Genomic DNA, 17,663 nt, shown 5'->3' with positions numbered 1-17,663 from the left:
CAATTTCATCAGCTCACAATTAGTCCATTTTCGTGAAGGAAGGATGACGCGTCTGTACCATGAAAGACTGGCGCCGCCTGCATTACAACACTTCCGCTGGCTGGAGTCGCCATCCCTGCCAGCTACGTTAGATCTTTCTTCTTTATATCTGTATATCTTTATTCACTGTTTAGATAACACAACCATGAACACGTATATTAAAACACATCAGACTCGATCCATCCGCAGTCTCGGAGAACCGCCGTACACGACAGATTGCGTGGGCGTTTCTCCGTCGCAGCCTCGGTCGGAAGCGTCGCGAGCCTTCAGCCAGCCAATCAGAAGTCTCGCCCGCTGGTGCCCGCACAGCTGAGCGGTGAGTCATCGCGTCGGGGTCGTGAGACAGACGCACTTGTTGAATCGCGTCCCATTCATTTAGAGGACGCCGTGTGTGTTCAGACGCATCGCCTTTACCTCGTCCCACCCTCGAAGATAATGCACTAGACGTCTGCCTCACCTGCCACGTTCGGGGTTTTTTATTTATTCTTACCACGATTCATCCTCCATTTCTTCGTCGTTAGGTAAGTGGTATTTCGAGCTGGTTTTGGTTTAATCCGCTACGACGGCGTCTGAGGGCTCTGCGATTTCCTCACGACTCCAGGATAGGCACGTGAGCACGGGATTTCAGACGTTTTAAAATATATTGTTCGGTTTGTCATGTTACTTGATGGAAAAAAACTCGTGAGCTCGTGTTATCGTGCAGAAATAGCAATATACTATATACTAATACAATATTAGTAAAATCACGTTTTCTTAAGAACTCAGGTAAGTTATAATGGTATAATAATGACAGTTTAATGAAGTTATTTTTAAATGCCTAGTGCCAGAGTCGAATCACATCAGATATGTGACGTCCTTGTATTGCAAACTTTGGAAGTGCTTCATGTCATTAGCCAGGTTGATATTTATATACACTCATAAGGCTGTTATAAGTATTACTTTCATTGGGACCTTGTTTACAGTTCTGAACCCGCACATTTGCACCTTTCGTCTTGTCTGTTTCCTTATTTACCAGCACACCTGTGTGTTCAGTGACGGTAAATGCGTTCTTTGCCGGTTATATCTGTTAACTATTTATATCATATTTCATGATATTCTCTCAAGCCACCTGTGCTTTTGGCTGTGCCCTTTAACACTGCATAGGAACCGTGCAGAGCCCTGAAGGGTGGTTCCCCACATGTCTGCACAGATGACTGCACCTCTCTAACTCACAGGGTGACAACATTGGCGGCTCTGTGCTTGTATTTTTGCTCAACTCTCTGTATTACTTTCAGAGGTCGGCACAGGAAGTTGCGGTATAGCTAGCTAATCATTTTGGCACTAATCCTCCTCTGCAGGGTACGGTGCACTTTCACATGATTATACCGCTGTATTTCTTAAGCTTGACTGGGCTTGTCAAGTTCTGTTCCATGGTGAGGGTGAGGGTGTGGTGTTAACCAGCTGTTGCATCTGTAGCTGTACACAGTCTCCACCTCTTTCGGTAAAAACCAAACCAGTGTGACCTTTTGCATTGCAACAGGCCCCCAAACCGCCGAACACCTGACCGGGAATGTGGGTCACCTTCTCTCTGTGCCATTAACATACTGCAGATACGTCCTTGATCGGACACGTTTTGTGGAACTGAAATAGTCAGTGTCTTGTTGTCTGTTGTACCACTAGGACCAGAGTTTTGATGTCTGCACCACGACCATGGCCATGTTTGGACGCTGCCCTGGGCTATGCGATCTTCATCCTGTCCTTCCTCCCAGACATTGCCACAGGTATGACTCCAAGTCTCTTCAAAACACGCTGACACTCATCATTGCTTGACCGACCCGTTCGTTTTCTTCCGATGTGATTCATCGCACAGCTCTTATGTTTTTATGTAATGGTTTTTTTTTTTTTATTATTACCGTCAGTTAGCAGCTGAGTTTATTTACAGCCACGAGATGTGGAGGGATTTGTTTTCTTGCACGACACATAAGTGCGGACGACTTGAATCAAACCTGTTTCCCCAGAGAACTACAGTCTTTAGTGGAACTCGTGCACATGTGTTAATTTCATTTCCTTACTCTAGGAATCTCAGGTCAGAGCTGCCCGCACCCGGTCATCCCAGAGCATGGCGGATTCTACTGTAAGCCTTCTCCATGCAAAGGCTTCACTCAGAAGAGCTTCATCTACTACTTCTGTGAGACAGGCTATGTCCTGCCAGGCAGAGTTCACCGCTCCAAGTGCCTGAAAGGACAGTGGACCCCCAGTGTGCCCACGTGTGTCCCTAACACGGGTGAGTGGATTTTCCGTCTCACCAAGTAATCCAGTGTCACTTGAAACGTGGGTCAATATATCGCTCGTCACATGTCTCTTCGTGTATTGTAACAGAGACTAATGTGTGTTAGTGAAGCTAATGTCCTTGCGAAGAGTGCGTTTCGCTGAAGTCCGTCTCAAGTTCCGCATTCTGGGTAGAGGAAATGATGTGGAATCAGGACTTGCAGAGAGCTTTAGTGAATGACCTACATAAGCTTTGTGTGGCATGTAAGCAAAGAGGAGCCCAGAAGCTTCTCACTCGGCTCACAGCAGAGAAAGCTTCCTCCTCTGAACACAGCCGCACACAGGCAGGAAACCAAACGGTGAACGGGAAACGAGCCAAGCCATCGTGCTAACCAACACTTCTTGTTCTGTGATGCGTTTAAACACGTCGGAAAAGGACTGCATCATGGAGTAGAAACACCAGTTAACCACAACAGAGATGTAGGTCAGCTTCCACATAGATTACAATCTGGGAACACAAAGATAAGGTGGGCGGCGGTAGCTGCACATGTTGTGATGTTGTGATTTAACGCTGCGTGTGTTTTCTCTGTCCCGTAGCTGGACACGCTAAAAATGAGGACCGCACAACCAGCTCCATGCCGAGTGTGGCTACCACTGCTGTTGGGGTGTCCATCTTCCTTCTTACCACCACAGCCTGCATGGTTGTCAAGTCCCGCCTCTACCCGTGTCACTCGCACAGGTATGCGGCCTCACCTGTATCATCACATCTGGTTGACGAAAGCAAATTTTAAAAAATTTCGGTTAATGATTCATCCGTATACTTGTGTATGAGACGAATGGACCGTCTGAGTCTGTGTCTGTCCCCCTTTCAGCCGGCGATCGTCCGATCAGGTGGACCTGGTGGTGGACGGGCTGCCGGTGTCTCTGCCCACCTACGAGGAGGCGGTGTACGGCAGCTGGGGTCAACGCCTCCCGCCCTTCCGAGGACCCACTCAGCTCCTGCTGGCCTCATCGGAGCGCAGCCCTCTGTCGTCTCTTATCCAGTCGGGTTCAGGCTGTTGCCCGGACGCGGCGAATCGCAGCACGGAGGTACCGACGCAGCCCCCTCCCTACGAGGAAGTGCCTCTGAGGTCGGCGGACGGCACAAACGAGGAAGAGGGGCGGGTGTCGCACATCGCACTTTCCGTCGGGAAGGACAACTGACCGAGCGATGGCATCGGCGCGCCGTCGGACTGGCGTCCCTTTGCACTTGAATTCCGGCGGTTTGTGCCTGTGGGCGTAGGGTGACACCCCCCCCCCCCAGCTTCAGAGGTCTTTAATTCGTCGGTGTCCTTGAGGTTCGTTTTCCTTAATCGCAACGCGAGGCTTGCAGCTGAAAGCGTGTGGATGTCGAGCTGCCATAGCAACGATCGTGACTGCACGGGGAGGACGTCACGTGCACAGCAATGTTGATTGTTTTGATGTTTCCAGCGGAGCCGGAGACATGTTTCCTATTACCCTCCAGGAGGGCACTAGAACACACGTTCCAGGGACATATGTAATAACCCAAATGTCACATTAGAGGAATGTTGACTGTGTGTGTGTTCCCACATGACCGCTGTAAACGGTTATTAAAGACGTTCTGTAGCTAACGGTGGAATTTGACCCCAGCAGAACAGGAGGATTGATGGTTTCACCGATGCCTCAAACACAGATTAGTCCAAACAGCATGCGTGTCCAGGCTCGGACCTCGAGCTGGAGGCCTGAGGTGGGATTTCGCTCGGCTCGTTTCTGTGAGAAGCTTATACACTCTCGTCTATAAGGGTTACGACTGTGTATCGCGTACAGCAGACGAAACCCATGCCTTCCGCCTGAATGTTTTTGTAAGATGTTCTGGTGGTGTTGTGGACCACAGACTTGAAGCTCACTTGCTGTCATGGCATTTTGCATTTTCCTTTTTTCTTCACCTAAAAATTGTGACCTGTTATGTTACTTTAACATTTCAGTTTTTACATTTGTATTTAACATTTCTGAAATAATAATATATAAAGGTATTAATGTTATAATTGCTAACTCTTTTAAAGTGAATGTAATGAAAAGAAATGACATTTTCAAAGTGGTCAGTTCCTTTTTTTAAAAACATCCACCAGCTCATTGTAATGGCGTTTTTATGTAATGCGCCGGTGATGTCAAGTGCAGGCTCATCTCTTTTTCTGTGCCACAGGAAACCTAATGTTTGGTTTCTGTTAGGAAAAAAAAAAGATTAGAGGTTTCTGGTTCAGTGGAAAAAAAAAACCCTGCAGAAAAGTACAGTAGTGCAGTTAGGGTAGACCGGATCCCCGATACATAACTAGAACATTTGTTGTCAAAGTGGCATAGTCTCTCCACCGCTAGGACGCGTTACCAGAGGCAGTGGACACACTGGAGTTTTACTGCATTCATTCTTTCAACTGAACTCAATGCTCTACAAAACGCATCGACAGCGGCCCGATTATTCCTCAGTTACACTGAATGCCCCGTGCTTTATAATCGTGGTGTGCGGTTCATGCTTTGAATAGTGACTATGAAGCTCGTTGAAGAGAAAGTTGAAAGAATGTGGAGGGTGAGTGTTGTTTAGACTAGGAACAGCCCTGCTGTAAATGTTGCTGTGCCCCAACAGCCATGGCTGCTCCTGTAGAGAAATGTGGGAAGAAACCTCGAGCGCGCGGAGGCACGTCTTGCCAAACGCACTTTAATATAGAGACACTGGGAGTGCCACTGGTGTCTTTCATATAACTTTTCATTCAAAAGCATCTTTTACTATGAAGCTTAACATCTGCTGTCTAATCCAACAGTGAAAAAAAATCAGCAAAATGGATTTCGTTTAGATTTCAGTTTCAGAGGTTTAATGTACACATTTAAACCAATTTATTGTATTTCTGTTAATTCAGGCAATACAAGACATGGTTAAAGGTTTTGAGCTGAAACAAGACGTACACATTTGTAAGTAGAAATGCCAGAAAGAGGTGAAATAACAAGGCAAGTCTAACCCAGTCTAGTCTAACAGTTTTTAAGGCCCCTCGAATTGGATCTTAAAAAAAAACATTATGAAAATATCTTTGATTCTTCTAATTTCTAACCCATTCCTTCCAAGAAACAAAAACACACAATACTGAAACAGACCCACGAAGTAACATTTCCAAATGTGAGAACTATTCCTGTATCATGAGAGAGAAAGCTTATCCAATATACTGGTATACTACAAGATCAAAAGGCATTTTTTTAATTAAATGTAAAAGTTACAGATCAAAGGTATTTGACCGCAAGCCCCTCCCCCCTCAGTCACACTCGACGACTCCTCTGTACGATTACACACATACACACTTGTACTCAACCATGAGTGAACCCAGAGGATCCGCCCATACGAGTTTCTAGCAACACGACTACAGAAAAAAAAACAAAAAACAAACAATCTTGTAGAAGACAAGAAACATGGCTCGTTTTGTTATGTGCGCTTTGCAGAAGGACACACAGAGTAAATCGGGAAAGTAGCGCAAAAACGAAAACAAAAACAGGATCTGTAGTTCGACAAAAAGACAAAATCTTTATATTCACTTACATGTTGCTTATGCAAAAGTATATAAAATGCTTTATAAAAAAGATGCCACTGATAAAAAATTGGAGTATTTGTTGCGTTTGACATCCATGGCGTTCAGTGATGTATCAGTAATCCGTTTAAAAGAAGGCTCGATATTACGCAAGATCACTCATTTCAAATAGAACCACCAGGAAAATATTTTCAGTCACAAAAAAATAAAAATAATGATAATGGTGACAGAGCTGAGGTTGCCCAACACAAAGCACAATGAACTACGGTGTGGGATTTGCTACGGCTCACTCTGGCACACCTCTCTGGAAAAAAACCAGGCCACTTTCAGAAACCCCTTTGGACATGTTCCCTTCCACTGCAGAAATGTTCAAACGCAAAAGGCAGCAGACCCTGGTAGTCGTGGGCACTGAAGGTCATTCGGCGTTTTAACGGTTCCATGTCTTCTGAAACTGAGGTCTGTGGCTTTTTGGCCTGGGGCTGCTTAAGCACGCTAGGAGAGGGTGTCTAAGCAAAGTCCCCTTGTATGTAGACAGTCTGTAATACCAGATGTGTCCGTGGAGATGGAGGATGATGATGATGATGAAGAGGATGACTAACTGCACAGGGCTCTGCTCAAACACCCTGCTGCTCCTCAGTGGAAGACTCAACAATGATCCCTTCCTTCACGGCTCGTCACGAAGCGACGTTTCCAAAGCGGTTTTAATTTGCTGATGGTGGATAACTGAGTATTCTTCATTTGTACTTTAAATCACTACTATTATGTGCGTTACATGTGGTGCAGGCCCTTCCGTTTCAGGTGTGACGTGCAGAAGTTAAATGTCGTGCAGCTGTCACTGTGAATGCGTGGTGTCCAAGCTGTGTTAAAAACACACACACACACACACACACAAAAAAGAAAGTCCTGGTCAGGTCAGTGAATTCATAACAGAAAGACGGCCGAACAAGGTCAGCCTTAAAGCCAAGCACCATGATTGTAGCTTCATGATCCACAATCCACCTTCTCAGGTGAGGGATATTGTCCCAGCTATCCGACTCATTACATCCGGCGGTCGTGATAAGAATGTATCAGTCATCAGAGCTGTTGGGAACAAGCAAGACAAAAAAAAAAACAAACACAGGACACAATCAGTGCTCGACATAAAAACATCGCTGAACAGAAATCAAATCAGAATCAGTCCAGAAATCAAACCAATATCATCGAAACCCGTGATAACCTGTTACTCTGGTACTAGAGATACTGGGGAAGTTGCACAGTGGGGATATTCTCTGCTTAGACTTATGCAATACTACTTTAATATAGTGTTAATATACAGCGCCCTCTAGTGTTTACCTGCTGTATCGCACAGTGCCTGCGTCCCTCCCAGCACGGGGTCTCGGTCGGTCAGCAGCTGACTCTGCCTCCATGGCTCCAGCACGTCTGGACCGTCCGTCACCAGCAGGCCCGTCTAAACCAGAACAACCAAAATTTCGAAACGTTCAGTCATTAACAATCTTCATCGCTGCTTATGCCACGCCGCGTATACCACGCATATCCTTACCAAAGTGTCGTGACTAAGCAGAAACTCCTCCTCTATAGAACAGTTCTTGTGTCTCTTCTCCCAGCTGGCGGTTAGAGAGGGTAGATCCTCGTCTTCCTCCAGACCCCTGTTTAGCAACAGCGAGGCACAATGACGTGCGTCAGTACACAGTGTTCCTTCACTTTACATAACTGGCTTGACGCGATCCTCCGGAGACGTGACCCGGTAAAGCTCCGACATCAGCGTGTCCGCTAGACGCCCCTACCTCTTCCTAGACGCCGTGCTCGGTACGTCGTTGCCTGGGGCATCTGCCTCGGGGAACTGGGGTAGGAAGGTCAGCTGGAAGTCGTCATCCATGGAGATGTACGGGGCCAGCATGTCCAGATCCATCTCGTCCATGTCCTGCAAAATTCCAACATGAGGTTTTCGTCCGCATGGCAAGTCGAGAGCGGACGCCATTTAAAACGAAATCGACGCAAGGCGCTAACCTCGATCGGCCCTTTCTGCTGCGTGCTCTCCTCGGGTTTAAGGGCGAAGAACTTCTCCACGTCGCCGGTGTCCATGGGCGACTCCTCTCCCGAGCTCTGCGGGGCAGAGAAACGGCGTCACACAAACGCGGGATGGAGCGTGTGGGGAAAACGCGACACAAAACCGGCACGGGGGGAGAAAGGCCGACGGGACGCACCAGCGCGGGCGAGCCGGGAGACGGGCTGTCGAAGATGGGGGAGAGCAGCTGGCGCAGTCGGGGGGAACACAGGTCCTTGGGGCTCCTGGGCATCCCACTGGGGCTGGACGGCGGCCCGAACGACAGGTCCGTGTCCTCTGTGGTGGAAGGAACAGAAAAACAACAGCAGCAATGTACCACCATGTGAGGGAGAACGAAAGCAAGACTCTTCAAACAAGCACGATCAATAAAACGCGAGCTGCTTTGGGTGTTCACACATGACGTCAGTAAGAGACCCAACGCTGCCAACAAGTTTAGAAAGACTTCCACTTGGCATGATGACAATTATGCGCTTTTTTCTCAGAGCAGTAAACTGCTTTATTTAACAAATATATAACAAACTAAAAAATATATAACATAAAAAAATAAATATAGCAGGATTAAGTTGCCTTTTTTATTTTTTATATTTTTTTTTACAAGATAAAAGATTGTTTTAGGAGTGTTTAGAAAACTATAACCCTCCTGATTGAGTAACCAGCTTGGCTTACTGTCAGCTGAGAACTTCAAATCCTATTCATACCATATCCAGGAAACGACCCGGTTAGATCTCCACAGTAACCTGAGCGGTGAGTGTGTGTTATCGCTCCACCTGTCAGGGCTATGACGGCGTCTCCTGGGGCGGGGGCCAGCTGGACCAGGTCCTCAGGGTTGTCCTTCAGCGTGTGGAAGAGCTCGGGACTACTACAGCCGCTGTCGCCATCGCTCACGTCCTCCCGCATGTCCTCCGTCCCAGTCGTGGACGTCACGTCCGCCGTGCGCTCACCGCGGGTCTGCTCCATGGAGAACACCACGTCCGCCTGCTCCACCCCGCTGGGGACGGAGAGGGACAGAAGCTCAAGACATCGCCACGGGGACACGCCGGGGTTTGAGTGGTTGGCATTTGCTGGTTGTTGTCGAGATGATGATCTTTCGGCAAAGAAGCAAAAGTGGAAGGTGAAAACGATAGTGGAAGAAGGTCCAGCTACCTGAGAATGAAGTTGAGGCACACCACGGCCTCGGGCTGGGAGGTCTTGCCATTGTAGAGGACGGTGGCCTGGGTCTCAGCCCAGACGAAGCCTCCATTCTTGGCAAGGAAGCGGTACTGGCTGGTACACACCTGACCTTTGGTGAGCACTGTGACAAACCAGAACACATCAAACCTTTGTCGTTGGGAACGAAATACGTTTGGTTCCTTTTAGTTACACTTCTGAATCTTTTGCTTTGGCATTCGAACTGTGAACATGTTTATTAATTCACAAATGTAGTACATTAGCCATCGTAAGGAAATGTTACTTACAGATGTGCAAGCTCTTGGTCACGTGATCGAAATCCAGGGCATGGAAAAACTCATAGGCGGATCGGCCAATCAGATCCTCAGGCTGGTATCCAACAAGTTCGGTCACCCTGTGAACAGAGTTCCTTATAAACTCTTTGCTTTGGGTAAAAGTCACATAATCCTTTATACAGAACATATCTTTATAAAGTGAGCCACCACTTGAAATGGACTTTGGCTGAGGAGAATTGGCAGCCCTGAGTGTCCCACAGGTATGTTCAGTCCCTAATTATAGAAAGGCTGTTAAGAGCCACCTTATCTGCAAATAGCTGCAGATTGTATTTCCCCACTCCAGCCACACGAGGGCGAACCTGAGCAGAATCTGGACATGTGACGTTACATTTTCCCACCCTGGGTAAAAGCGGTTTCTCCTCGTCATGTGAGCCTTCACCACTCAATCACTGACACTAGCATGCCAGATTATTCAGTGCTGTAACACAACACCGCCTTTTAAAACGGATTCAGATCAGCAAATGATGCAAATCTAACAGGGTTAAAGATACTATTAAAGATCAAACTAAAATCAAACAATAAATAAGATCCCACTTTGTAGGTTTCTAATAGACCCTCCCAGTGAGAAAAGCAGAGAAGTAAAGATGTTAAGAGAGTTTAACTACCCTTTTGTAACTGAATTGAATACACTGTGTACAGTGTAAAGTGGTGAGTTGAAGGACCAGTGACCCACTGAATCACCAGCTGCCCTGTACACTACACTACAGCTAAGTTCAATGGGAAAAACAAGGTTTGTGCACGTAGGCTCAGTAGTTATTCTTAGTGTTGGTAGAACACACACACATACACACACACACACACACACACACACACACACACACACACACACACACACACAACCCCCCACCCACACACACACACACACAGAGGCACTGGATGCTTTGCCAAAGGAGGTGAACAGAGTTCAGTCCTTCAGACAAACTCCCCTGACCTGCCAAATGACTGTGCGGGGGTGTGGCATTTTGGTATGCAAGACTGCTTCGCGCTGTGTGCAACAACCACGGTGCGATATATCTCGTTAATCTTTATTGCAACGTCGGCCTCGTCAATGTTGAGATCACAGCGATCATAATTTTTAAATGAGCCCCATTACAAAACACCAGCCTACACCCCCCTCCCCTTCATTTGTGCCAGACTACATCAGACGCCTCCATGGCCCGTCTTGCAGGTGTTTTAACAGCACTAGGGGTGTCGGGGGAGGGCCGGCGTGGCCCCGGCTGGCTCACCGGCCGTCGCACTGCGTGAAGCTGAGCTCCATGGTGTGGCGTGTGAGGAAGGTGCTGCTGTCCAGAGGGAACTCCACGCAGCCCGGGTGGGGGATGGGCTCACACAGCAGGACCACGTAGCTGCCCGCAGGAGAGGAACCCTCCGGGCTGGCGCTGAATGTGTGGATATGACCCTTGCAGTGAAGCACCTGGATCCAGAGTTGAAGAGAAACACACACACACACACACACACACACACACACACACACACACACACACACACACACACACAAGCAGTTTGAGCAAGTTGACCAACTTACTTCACCCTCAGAGACTCCGGTCGAAGCAATATCCTGTGTGGTATTACTAGAAAACTCAATGCAGCAAGTTCTGAAACAGTTCTGACAGGATTGCTTCATCAGAACCAAACAAACATTGAGAAAATTCAGCTACACATTAAGCTGCTGTAGGCCCATTTGGCTTTTTGGAAGTGACCCTGCACTAACCTGTATCTACAGACTGGAGTACTCCAGTTACAGTGAACAGAATGAGTCCATCACAGGTTTACTAACAGTACAAAAACCAATTGCAAATGACAACTAATTTGATGGCTGTTGTGATGAGGTTATAAATGGGATATTGCTAAACGTAAAACTCCTGATCTGACGGCCTGTGTTTTTCCATCAGCAAAGACCATTTGCAGAGGGTGGAGCACAAAACGACGAAGATTCCTTATGTTGACCACTTGTTGTCATCTAAACAGTTTCCCCACCACTGACCAATCACGAGCGGTCACACCATGTGCCCCAACCCCAAACACCAACGCCAGCACGTTTGACCGGTGCAGGAAACCCGGCCTGGAAGAGCAAAGCTAAAGATGCAAACACTGATAACAGCGCAGCCTTTGTAGAGCGAGTTCCCCTCGTCCCCCTGGGGCAGGGCGAGAATTTCGCAGGACAAGAACTCACACGCTAAACACGGGCCTGCGGCGCTGTGTCAAGACGGCCGGCGCTGGGCGCGGAGCGTGCGTTTACCTTCCAGGTGGCGGCCTTGATGTTCACGGTCCTGCCCCGGCCTGTGAGGGTGCTCTTCATACGCAGGAAGAAGTTGCACTCCGTGCACTTCTCCACTTTCTTCTTGGAGAGGCCTGCACAGACGAGAGCACGATGATACGGTTCACCCGGGCCATCGCAACGTGAGCAACGGCAAGCTGGGTGGGAGTGGGAGGAGAGGGAGAGGTGTTGTACCTGGTTTGGTGGTGAGCAGGTCTCTCAGTTCCTCCTGATCGCATGGGTGAACGAAGTCATACACGCTCTGACCCAGCAGATCCATCTAGACAACGTTAGATAAGAAACGATCACGAAAAAACTTCAAGAGCTGCAATGCTGCAGGAACCAGGGTGAGCGTAGCTGTTGTTTCTCTCTGGTCAGATCCTCCCCACAAGGTCCTTCCGGCCCGCTGTACTATTTTAGCTGAGCTTCTTGGCAAAATGTCCTTAGCTAGCCGACTATGTGATCCCAGTATAAACAGGCCACCATTCCAAGTGTGTCAGTATCATATAAAGCCATGTACAATATGTACTATTCAAAGATAGGCCTCTCGCAGTGTTGATATGAACAGATTTATATGTGGGAGGGGTCGAGGGGTGGGGAATCCAAAGGGATCTGATGTCGGGAACAGGCTTAGCCGCCACGCCCTGTGTAGCGTGCCCCCTCCTGAGGGCAGGCGTCACTCACCTGGGTGATGCCAACAAACTTGCTGACGTTGTCGGAGAGGAAGATCATGTCGCCTTCTTCGGTCAGCACCAGGACGAAGCCGGCCAGAGCCTGCTGGCAGAAGGCGTCGGTGGGGTCTTCGTCCGCCGCGGTCCCGGGTTCCTCCTTGATTGGCGCTGAGGAAAGTGACCGAGGCCAGCAGGTCAGAACAAACAGAGGCCCATACGGAGGTCAGTCTGATCAGTGTAAGGGCATGTCTGATCATGTGAAGGTGCCCGAGGGCTTACGGGAGTACAGCAGCTGCTGCATGCGCAGGTAACTGAGGGTCACCCTCATGATGCCGGCTTTGTCCAGGTGGGAGGTGACCCGGCGGGCCAGCGGCAAGGAGTGGGCCAGCTCGTAGAACACCTCCGTCTCCTGGCTCCGCCTACAGCGGGCCGCGTCACGCGAACGCACCTTGCGCAGGTCTGAGCTCGGCCTGTGGGAGGAGGGGGGGGGGAGAGAGGCCGCGATGAGACCAGACACGTGGAACAAGCAGCCGAAATAACCTGCGGTCTGATCACAAGTGCTTGAACGGACTCTAACGATTAACCTGTAGAAATTTACCTTTCCATGTGGGTGCAAAAGACTTTCCAGTGAAGAGATATCTACATCATGTCTACATGTTTTTTTTTCACGAATGTTAGCAGGCAGCCAACAACCCTTTGGTGTAATAAACACCCTTCCCCCATCCAAACACGGAGCCCTCCAGCTCTCTTCAGAGCAGAACTAGTCAAAAACCACAAAACAAGAGTGACGCCACCAGTTTATTCAGACTTCCTTTCCCCTTTTCTTTTCTTTGTTTTTTGCTAGCTTCAGCATAAACCTGCTCCACTTAAAAGTGTTCTCAGTTTAATTATTTTCCAGTCAAAGAAATCTACCTCGGCTCCTAGTTAGGAAAACAGCTCCTTTAACCGCCTCCCCTTCCCCCACAGGCCTGAAGGGCAGAAGCTAGTCTCACATGTGAGCACCGTGGCCCATCCTCCAGCATTCAACAGTTTCACCTCTGACCCCAACACCACCCTCTGGAACTCCAACTCAACTCCAAAACACACTCCAGGGCCCAGAACAACCTCCATTTTAAAGGAGGCTTTTTTTGGTCTTTAAATGCATACTGTGTTCTCTCAACCTAACACCCAAAATACAGAGGTTCACGTTCATCAGGTGTACTTCTCCACAGATGAAAGCGGGAAAAATGTACTGTATTGTTGAGAATGTTTGTTATGTTCACAAGCATAATGTGTATAGAAGTCCACATGTTTTGTCACATGGCGAGCGAGGACACGCCTAGTGTCCGTGTTCTTGACTGAAGACCTCAGGGTTTAGGATCCACGCAAACCTCAGCTACAGCTTTTCACAGGAACGCATAGAGAGATCTCCCTCTGTACATTTACACCATATTTGTTATGGCAGAGTAGTTGGGGTGAGATCGTGGGACATTTGCCCCCTTATCATTGAGAGGCGTCGTTGAGGAGGACACTTCTGTCCTCCTTTGACTCCTGTCTTTGCTCTGCTGGGTGCGGCTTGCCAGCGCTGAACAGCAGGAACTGAACACACGTGCCACAAATAAGAACAAATACCAAAGTAAGTCAGTGATGGAAAGAAGTGACCAAACTCTAAAAGCAGTAAATAATCCGTAAGCTTCTTAACCTTAAGATTCCAGCCTGCAGTACCCCAGGGGTCTCCTCAGGTCAAAGCACCGGAGCGCTTGAACGTACCCATAATGCATATTTAGAGAGCTAAAAATGACAAAGTGCTTGACCGTCGCTGGAGCTAAGGTCGCAAGAAATGCAAAAGAGTGAGCATCAGATGTCCGCACCTCCGGGACACAGCCCTTCACAACAACACCGTCGTCATCGCATCACAAATGCATTAGTCACTTTAACCCCCCCCCCCAATCAGGATAGTACAGGTCACATGATCTGATACAGAACGAGTCCCAAATCAAACACAGTCCAAGAAACCTGCAAACAAATTGCGGAAAAAACTGCATGCCAATTCAGCCAAAAGTGAACACCCTTCAACTCCAACTCACTCCTGCAACTCCAACTCACTCCTGCAACTCCAACTCACTCCTGCAACTCCAACTCACTCCTGCAACTCCAACTCACTCCTGCAACTCCAACTCTCATACCCTCTACACCACTCCTGGTGACCCAGAAAAACCAAGAACAATTATATAATGCAAAGGAATAGGTCAAGCACCACTTACAATAAACAGCACACCAAAAGTAATAAGCTTGTGTGCGGGCCATTCTAGTATCAGTTAAATATGTCCAACTTTCTGAACCCTTATTAGAACACTTAACAGGATTTAAGATTCTGCAGCTGCAGTTCAAATATTTTTCTTGTTACAGAACCAAGCACAAGTCTGCCAATCGGCCTGATTCAGGCTCGAATGTAGAGCATGTGTCTTTTGTACAAATCTCACTGAGAGCAATATTCAAAAGCACATAAGTTGCGCAAGAGTGTGTGTGTGTGTGCGTACAGAAAGAACATGTCAGCAACTTGAATCCCGAGCCAAGATCTCTGCATACTGCACTTATGGCTCCTGGATTTGGACAGACCATTACTGTTAGGACACTGCCACATATTAGGATTAACACATTCGTTGGAATACATTAAAATACACTGGCTAATATTTATTTGATAAACACATGGTTAAAGACAGGACTGAACTTCATAAGTCATGTTAATTTGGTCTCGTATAGAGCTCAATTCACCACGATCACAACAGAAAATGTAGAAGAAACATTATAGCTAGGATTTCTACAAAATAAAAACAGTTTTTATGACATTTGTTACATCATTATTGCACAGACAGTATTGGGTCTCGGTGTAAATCTTCATAACATTCTTAAGTAATCCAGGAAACTGTAATTTAGAAAACTGTTCTTTATTATGACAGAGTGTTGCAGGATAAACTACAGTCAACTACAATTCGGAGTTAACTACAATTAAATAAACAATCGAGAGTTCACTGAACATTAAATGTTAAAAACAAATCTGAAATAAAAGGTCCCCAAATAAGATCATTACATATCACACGCCTAGATAACCATGTTTTGTTACTGAAATTAATTGAATGGCTTTATAAAGTCTCGATGTGGGCTGCAAACCATGCCAGGGGGAAACCCTTGTTATTTGAAAGAATATAAATGAAGCTTCCTCTTGTGTGGGTCTGTTTTGAGTGCGTATGTTCCAGTGTACACACGTGTGAATTCATCACACGTCAGGTTTGCCCCACATTCTCATGATAGTCCAGGAACACCGTGTCCTCACATAGCTGGCGCCCAGCCTGAACTCTCATTTGGACCTACACACTGTTGTGCTCTTCAATGAAAGTAGAGAAACAACCTCTGTACACCTCTGGATGCCAGTATTATTGTAGACTGTTCTTTATATTTCTGCCCAATTACCCCAATATGGTTCCGTCCCATATGGTCAGCAGGTCAAAACCTCGAGTTTATCCGCAAGTTTCAAGCGAGAAACGTCATGTATTCAAAACAAAGCTGAAGATGGACGCGATCTGCATCAAAAGAACAAGATGTTCCCTGCAGTCGTCCCACCACTAAACACACTGCTCTCCATTTAGTACTGATCACCTCACTAATAATGAAGCTTCCTATTAAAGCAAAAGCTAAAATGTTCATGTGTGGACACATTTGTTGTTATTATTTTTCTTTCATACGCTAGCTACACTTTAACGCTTGCCATTTAAATGCACGTTTTGGCATTTGGGGAAAATAAATGAATACGTCTCCGGCTCAGGCAATAAATATGTTAAAACAACACTCAAAAGTAATAGAAACCCGTATGGATTTAATTTGGTGCCGATTATTATTTTTAGAAAGGCTAAGGTCAGTAGTGCCAAATACCTTAACGTTATCCCAATAAACACTGCTATAATGCACAAGTCAATTACAACTATTGCTTTTTAATCCAGTTTGAAGGTATAATCTGCAGTATAATCTGCAGGGTAATCTGTATCCTGTCCTCGTGCGACTGCTTTGTTTTGTAATCCAGGCTCGCGCTGCTATCTACCCCATTGATTGTTACGGTGAACATTTCAATATAACACAAAAACAAAATAAAACCCGACCTAAATAAACTCAAACGATTTGGATTATACCTGTATTTCTAACCAAATAATAAAAATATTAGGAAAACTAGCGACCCTAGCCAGCTAGCTGTCCTAGCGAGTTAGCTGTCCCAGCTAGCCGACAGTGCTGAGAGCGACACAGCTGTAGCTGTATTAACACTGTAGCTACACTTAGAAAACACGAATTTACATATTTACATATACATATACATATATATATATATATATATATATATATATATATATATATATATATAGTGTACACACATCTTCCTACATATAATAGAGATAAACCCTACCTTTTAGGCACGGAGTCCATGATGGCTCAGGCTCAATAGAAACCAAATCCCAGTGTCAGTATCCGTACAGCTAACCAAAGCTAACTGGTGGAGCAGTGGAGCTGCGCGAGCTAAATCCGAGGGCGGGCCTCAGTTGTTTATCCCGATCTGTGGAGGAGGCGCTTGGGGAACATGCAAATGCTTAGCTCGTTTGTCAAAATAAAAGTCCTTCTGCTTCACGGTCAGCAATGTCTATAACAACAATTCAAGTTACATGTATACACTAGGGATGTGGAGATTCACCGATTCACATCGGTGAATCGGTACACATGTCTGCGATACGACTGCATCGGTAGATTCAACGTGCATCGAGTTTAATTTGCGGGCGAATTCACGATGCATCGCCTGCAGTGAGGCGGTCACGCAATCTGCAAACAATGCCGTGGGGCTAAATACGTTAGTAGCACAACGAACCTGGCGACACGCATGAAAAGACGGCACGGTGTGGACATCTCTGCGGCCGCTACCCCCTCGTAACCTCCCCGCTCAACAACTTACGTTCGTGAGTGTGTCGCATCGCATCGCATTTGTATCGCATCGCATCGCATCGACAAGGGGTTTCAGAGTATTGCAGTTATATCGCATCGTTGGCAGTGTATCGAGATGTGTATCGAATCTAGCTTAGTGGTGACGATATACATCCCTAGTATACACACACACACACACACACACACACACACACACACACACACACACACACACACACACACACACACACACACACACACCTCAAAGCCATAATACAATAAGAGAGTGTTTATACAGTCAAACAGGATCAGAGCTTGGTAGTAGTTGAGTCTATACTTTTGAACAAACCTCAATAAGGAGGGCATAACCTTCTTACC

General features: G+C 46.9%; 2 protein-coding genes across 3 annotated transcripts; one reads left to right on the top strand and one right to left on the bottom strand.

Annotated features, from left to right (window-relative positions):
• Window positions 1–187: 187 nt before the first annotated feature.
• LOC143477446 (sushi domain-containing protein 6) lies at window positions 188–4,373 on the top strand. 2 transcript variants are annotated; one of them, XM_076976013.1, is made up of 5 exons: window positions 188–355; window positions 1,699–1,799; window positions 2,096–2,302; window positions 2,884–3,025; window positions 3,159–4,373. In XM_076976013.1, the coding sequence occupies exons 2-5, from the start codon at window positions 1,712–1,714 to the stop codon at window positions 3,487–3,489; spliced, it is 768 nt and encodes a 255-aa protein (XP_076832128.1). In that variant the 5' UTR covers window positions 188–355; window positions 1,699–1,711; the 3' UTR covers window positions 3,490–4,373. The 2 variants fall into 2 exon arrangements, with proteins under 2 accessions (XP_076832128.1, XP_076832127.1); XM_076976012.1 differs by lacking the exon at window positions 188–355 and adding an exon at window positions 362–560.
• A 784-nt stretch (window positions 4,374–5,157) lies between these two features.
• On the bottom strand, window positions 5,158–16,912 carry hif1al (hypoxia inducible factor 1 subunit alpha, like). Its single transcript, XM_076976009.1, has 16 exons — window positions 16,780–16,912; window positions 12,627–12,817; window positions 12,361–12,515; window positions 11,872–11,956; window positions 11,659–11,771; window positions 10,646–10,833; window positions 9,372–9,478; window positions 9,061–9,208; window positions 8,685–8,905; window positions 8,057–8,193; window positions 7,860–7,955; window positions 7,637–7,773; window positions 7,393–7,498; window positions 7,185–7,299; window positions 6,852–6,932; window positions 5,158–6,709 (listed from the first exon to the last, which is right to left on the bottom strand). The coding sequence occupies exons 1-15, from the start codon at window positions 16,797–16,799 to the stop codon at window positions 6,856–6,858; spliced, it is 1,896 nt and encodes a 631-aa protein (XP_076832124.1). The 5' UTR covers window positions 16,800–16,912; the 3' UTR covers window positions 5,158–6,709; window positions 6,852–6,855.
• Window positions 16,913–17,663: the final 751 nt, after the last annotated feature.

Source organism: Brachyhypopomus gauderio, chromosome 16 (assembly GCF_052324685.1).
Source record: "Brachyhypopomus gauderio isolate BG-103 chromosome 16, BGAUD_0.2, whole genome shotgun sequence".
Classification (NCBI taxonomy): Eukaryota; Metazoa; Chordata; class Actinopteri; order Gymnotiformes; family Hypopomidae; genus Brachyhypopomus; species Brachyhypopomus gauderio.
Note: the sequence above shows the minus strand (reverse complement) of the source record. Positions and strands in the feature narration are given on the sequence as shown.

Coding starts and splice junctions, on each gene's coding strand:
- LOC143477446 (XM_076976013.1), top strand. CDS start 1,712: ATGTCTGCACCACGACCATGGCCATGTTTGGACGCTGCCCTGGGCTAT. Junction 1,800..2,095: donor CCTCCCAGACATTGCCACAG/GTATGACTCCAA, acceptor TCCTTACTCTAG/GAATCTCAGGTCAGAGCTGC. Junction 3,026..3,158: donor TACCCGTGTCACTCGCACAG/GTATGCGGCCTC, acceptor TCCCCCTTTCAG/CCGGCGATCGTCCGATCAGG.
- hif1al (XM_076976009.1), bottom strand. CDS start 16,799: ATGGACTCCGTGCCTAAAAG. Junction 12,516..12,626: donor GCAGCAGCTGCTGTACTCCC/GTAAGCCCTCGG, acceptor CACTTTCCTCAG/CGCCAATCAAGGAGGAACCC. Junction 10,834..11,658: donor TCAAGGCCGCCACCTGGAAG/GTAAACGCACGC, acceptor CTCTGGATCCAG/GTGCTTCACTGCAAGGGTCA.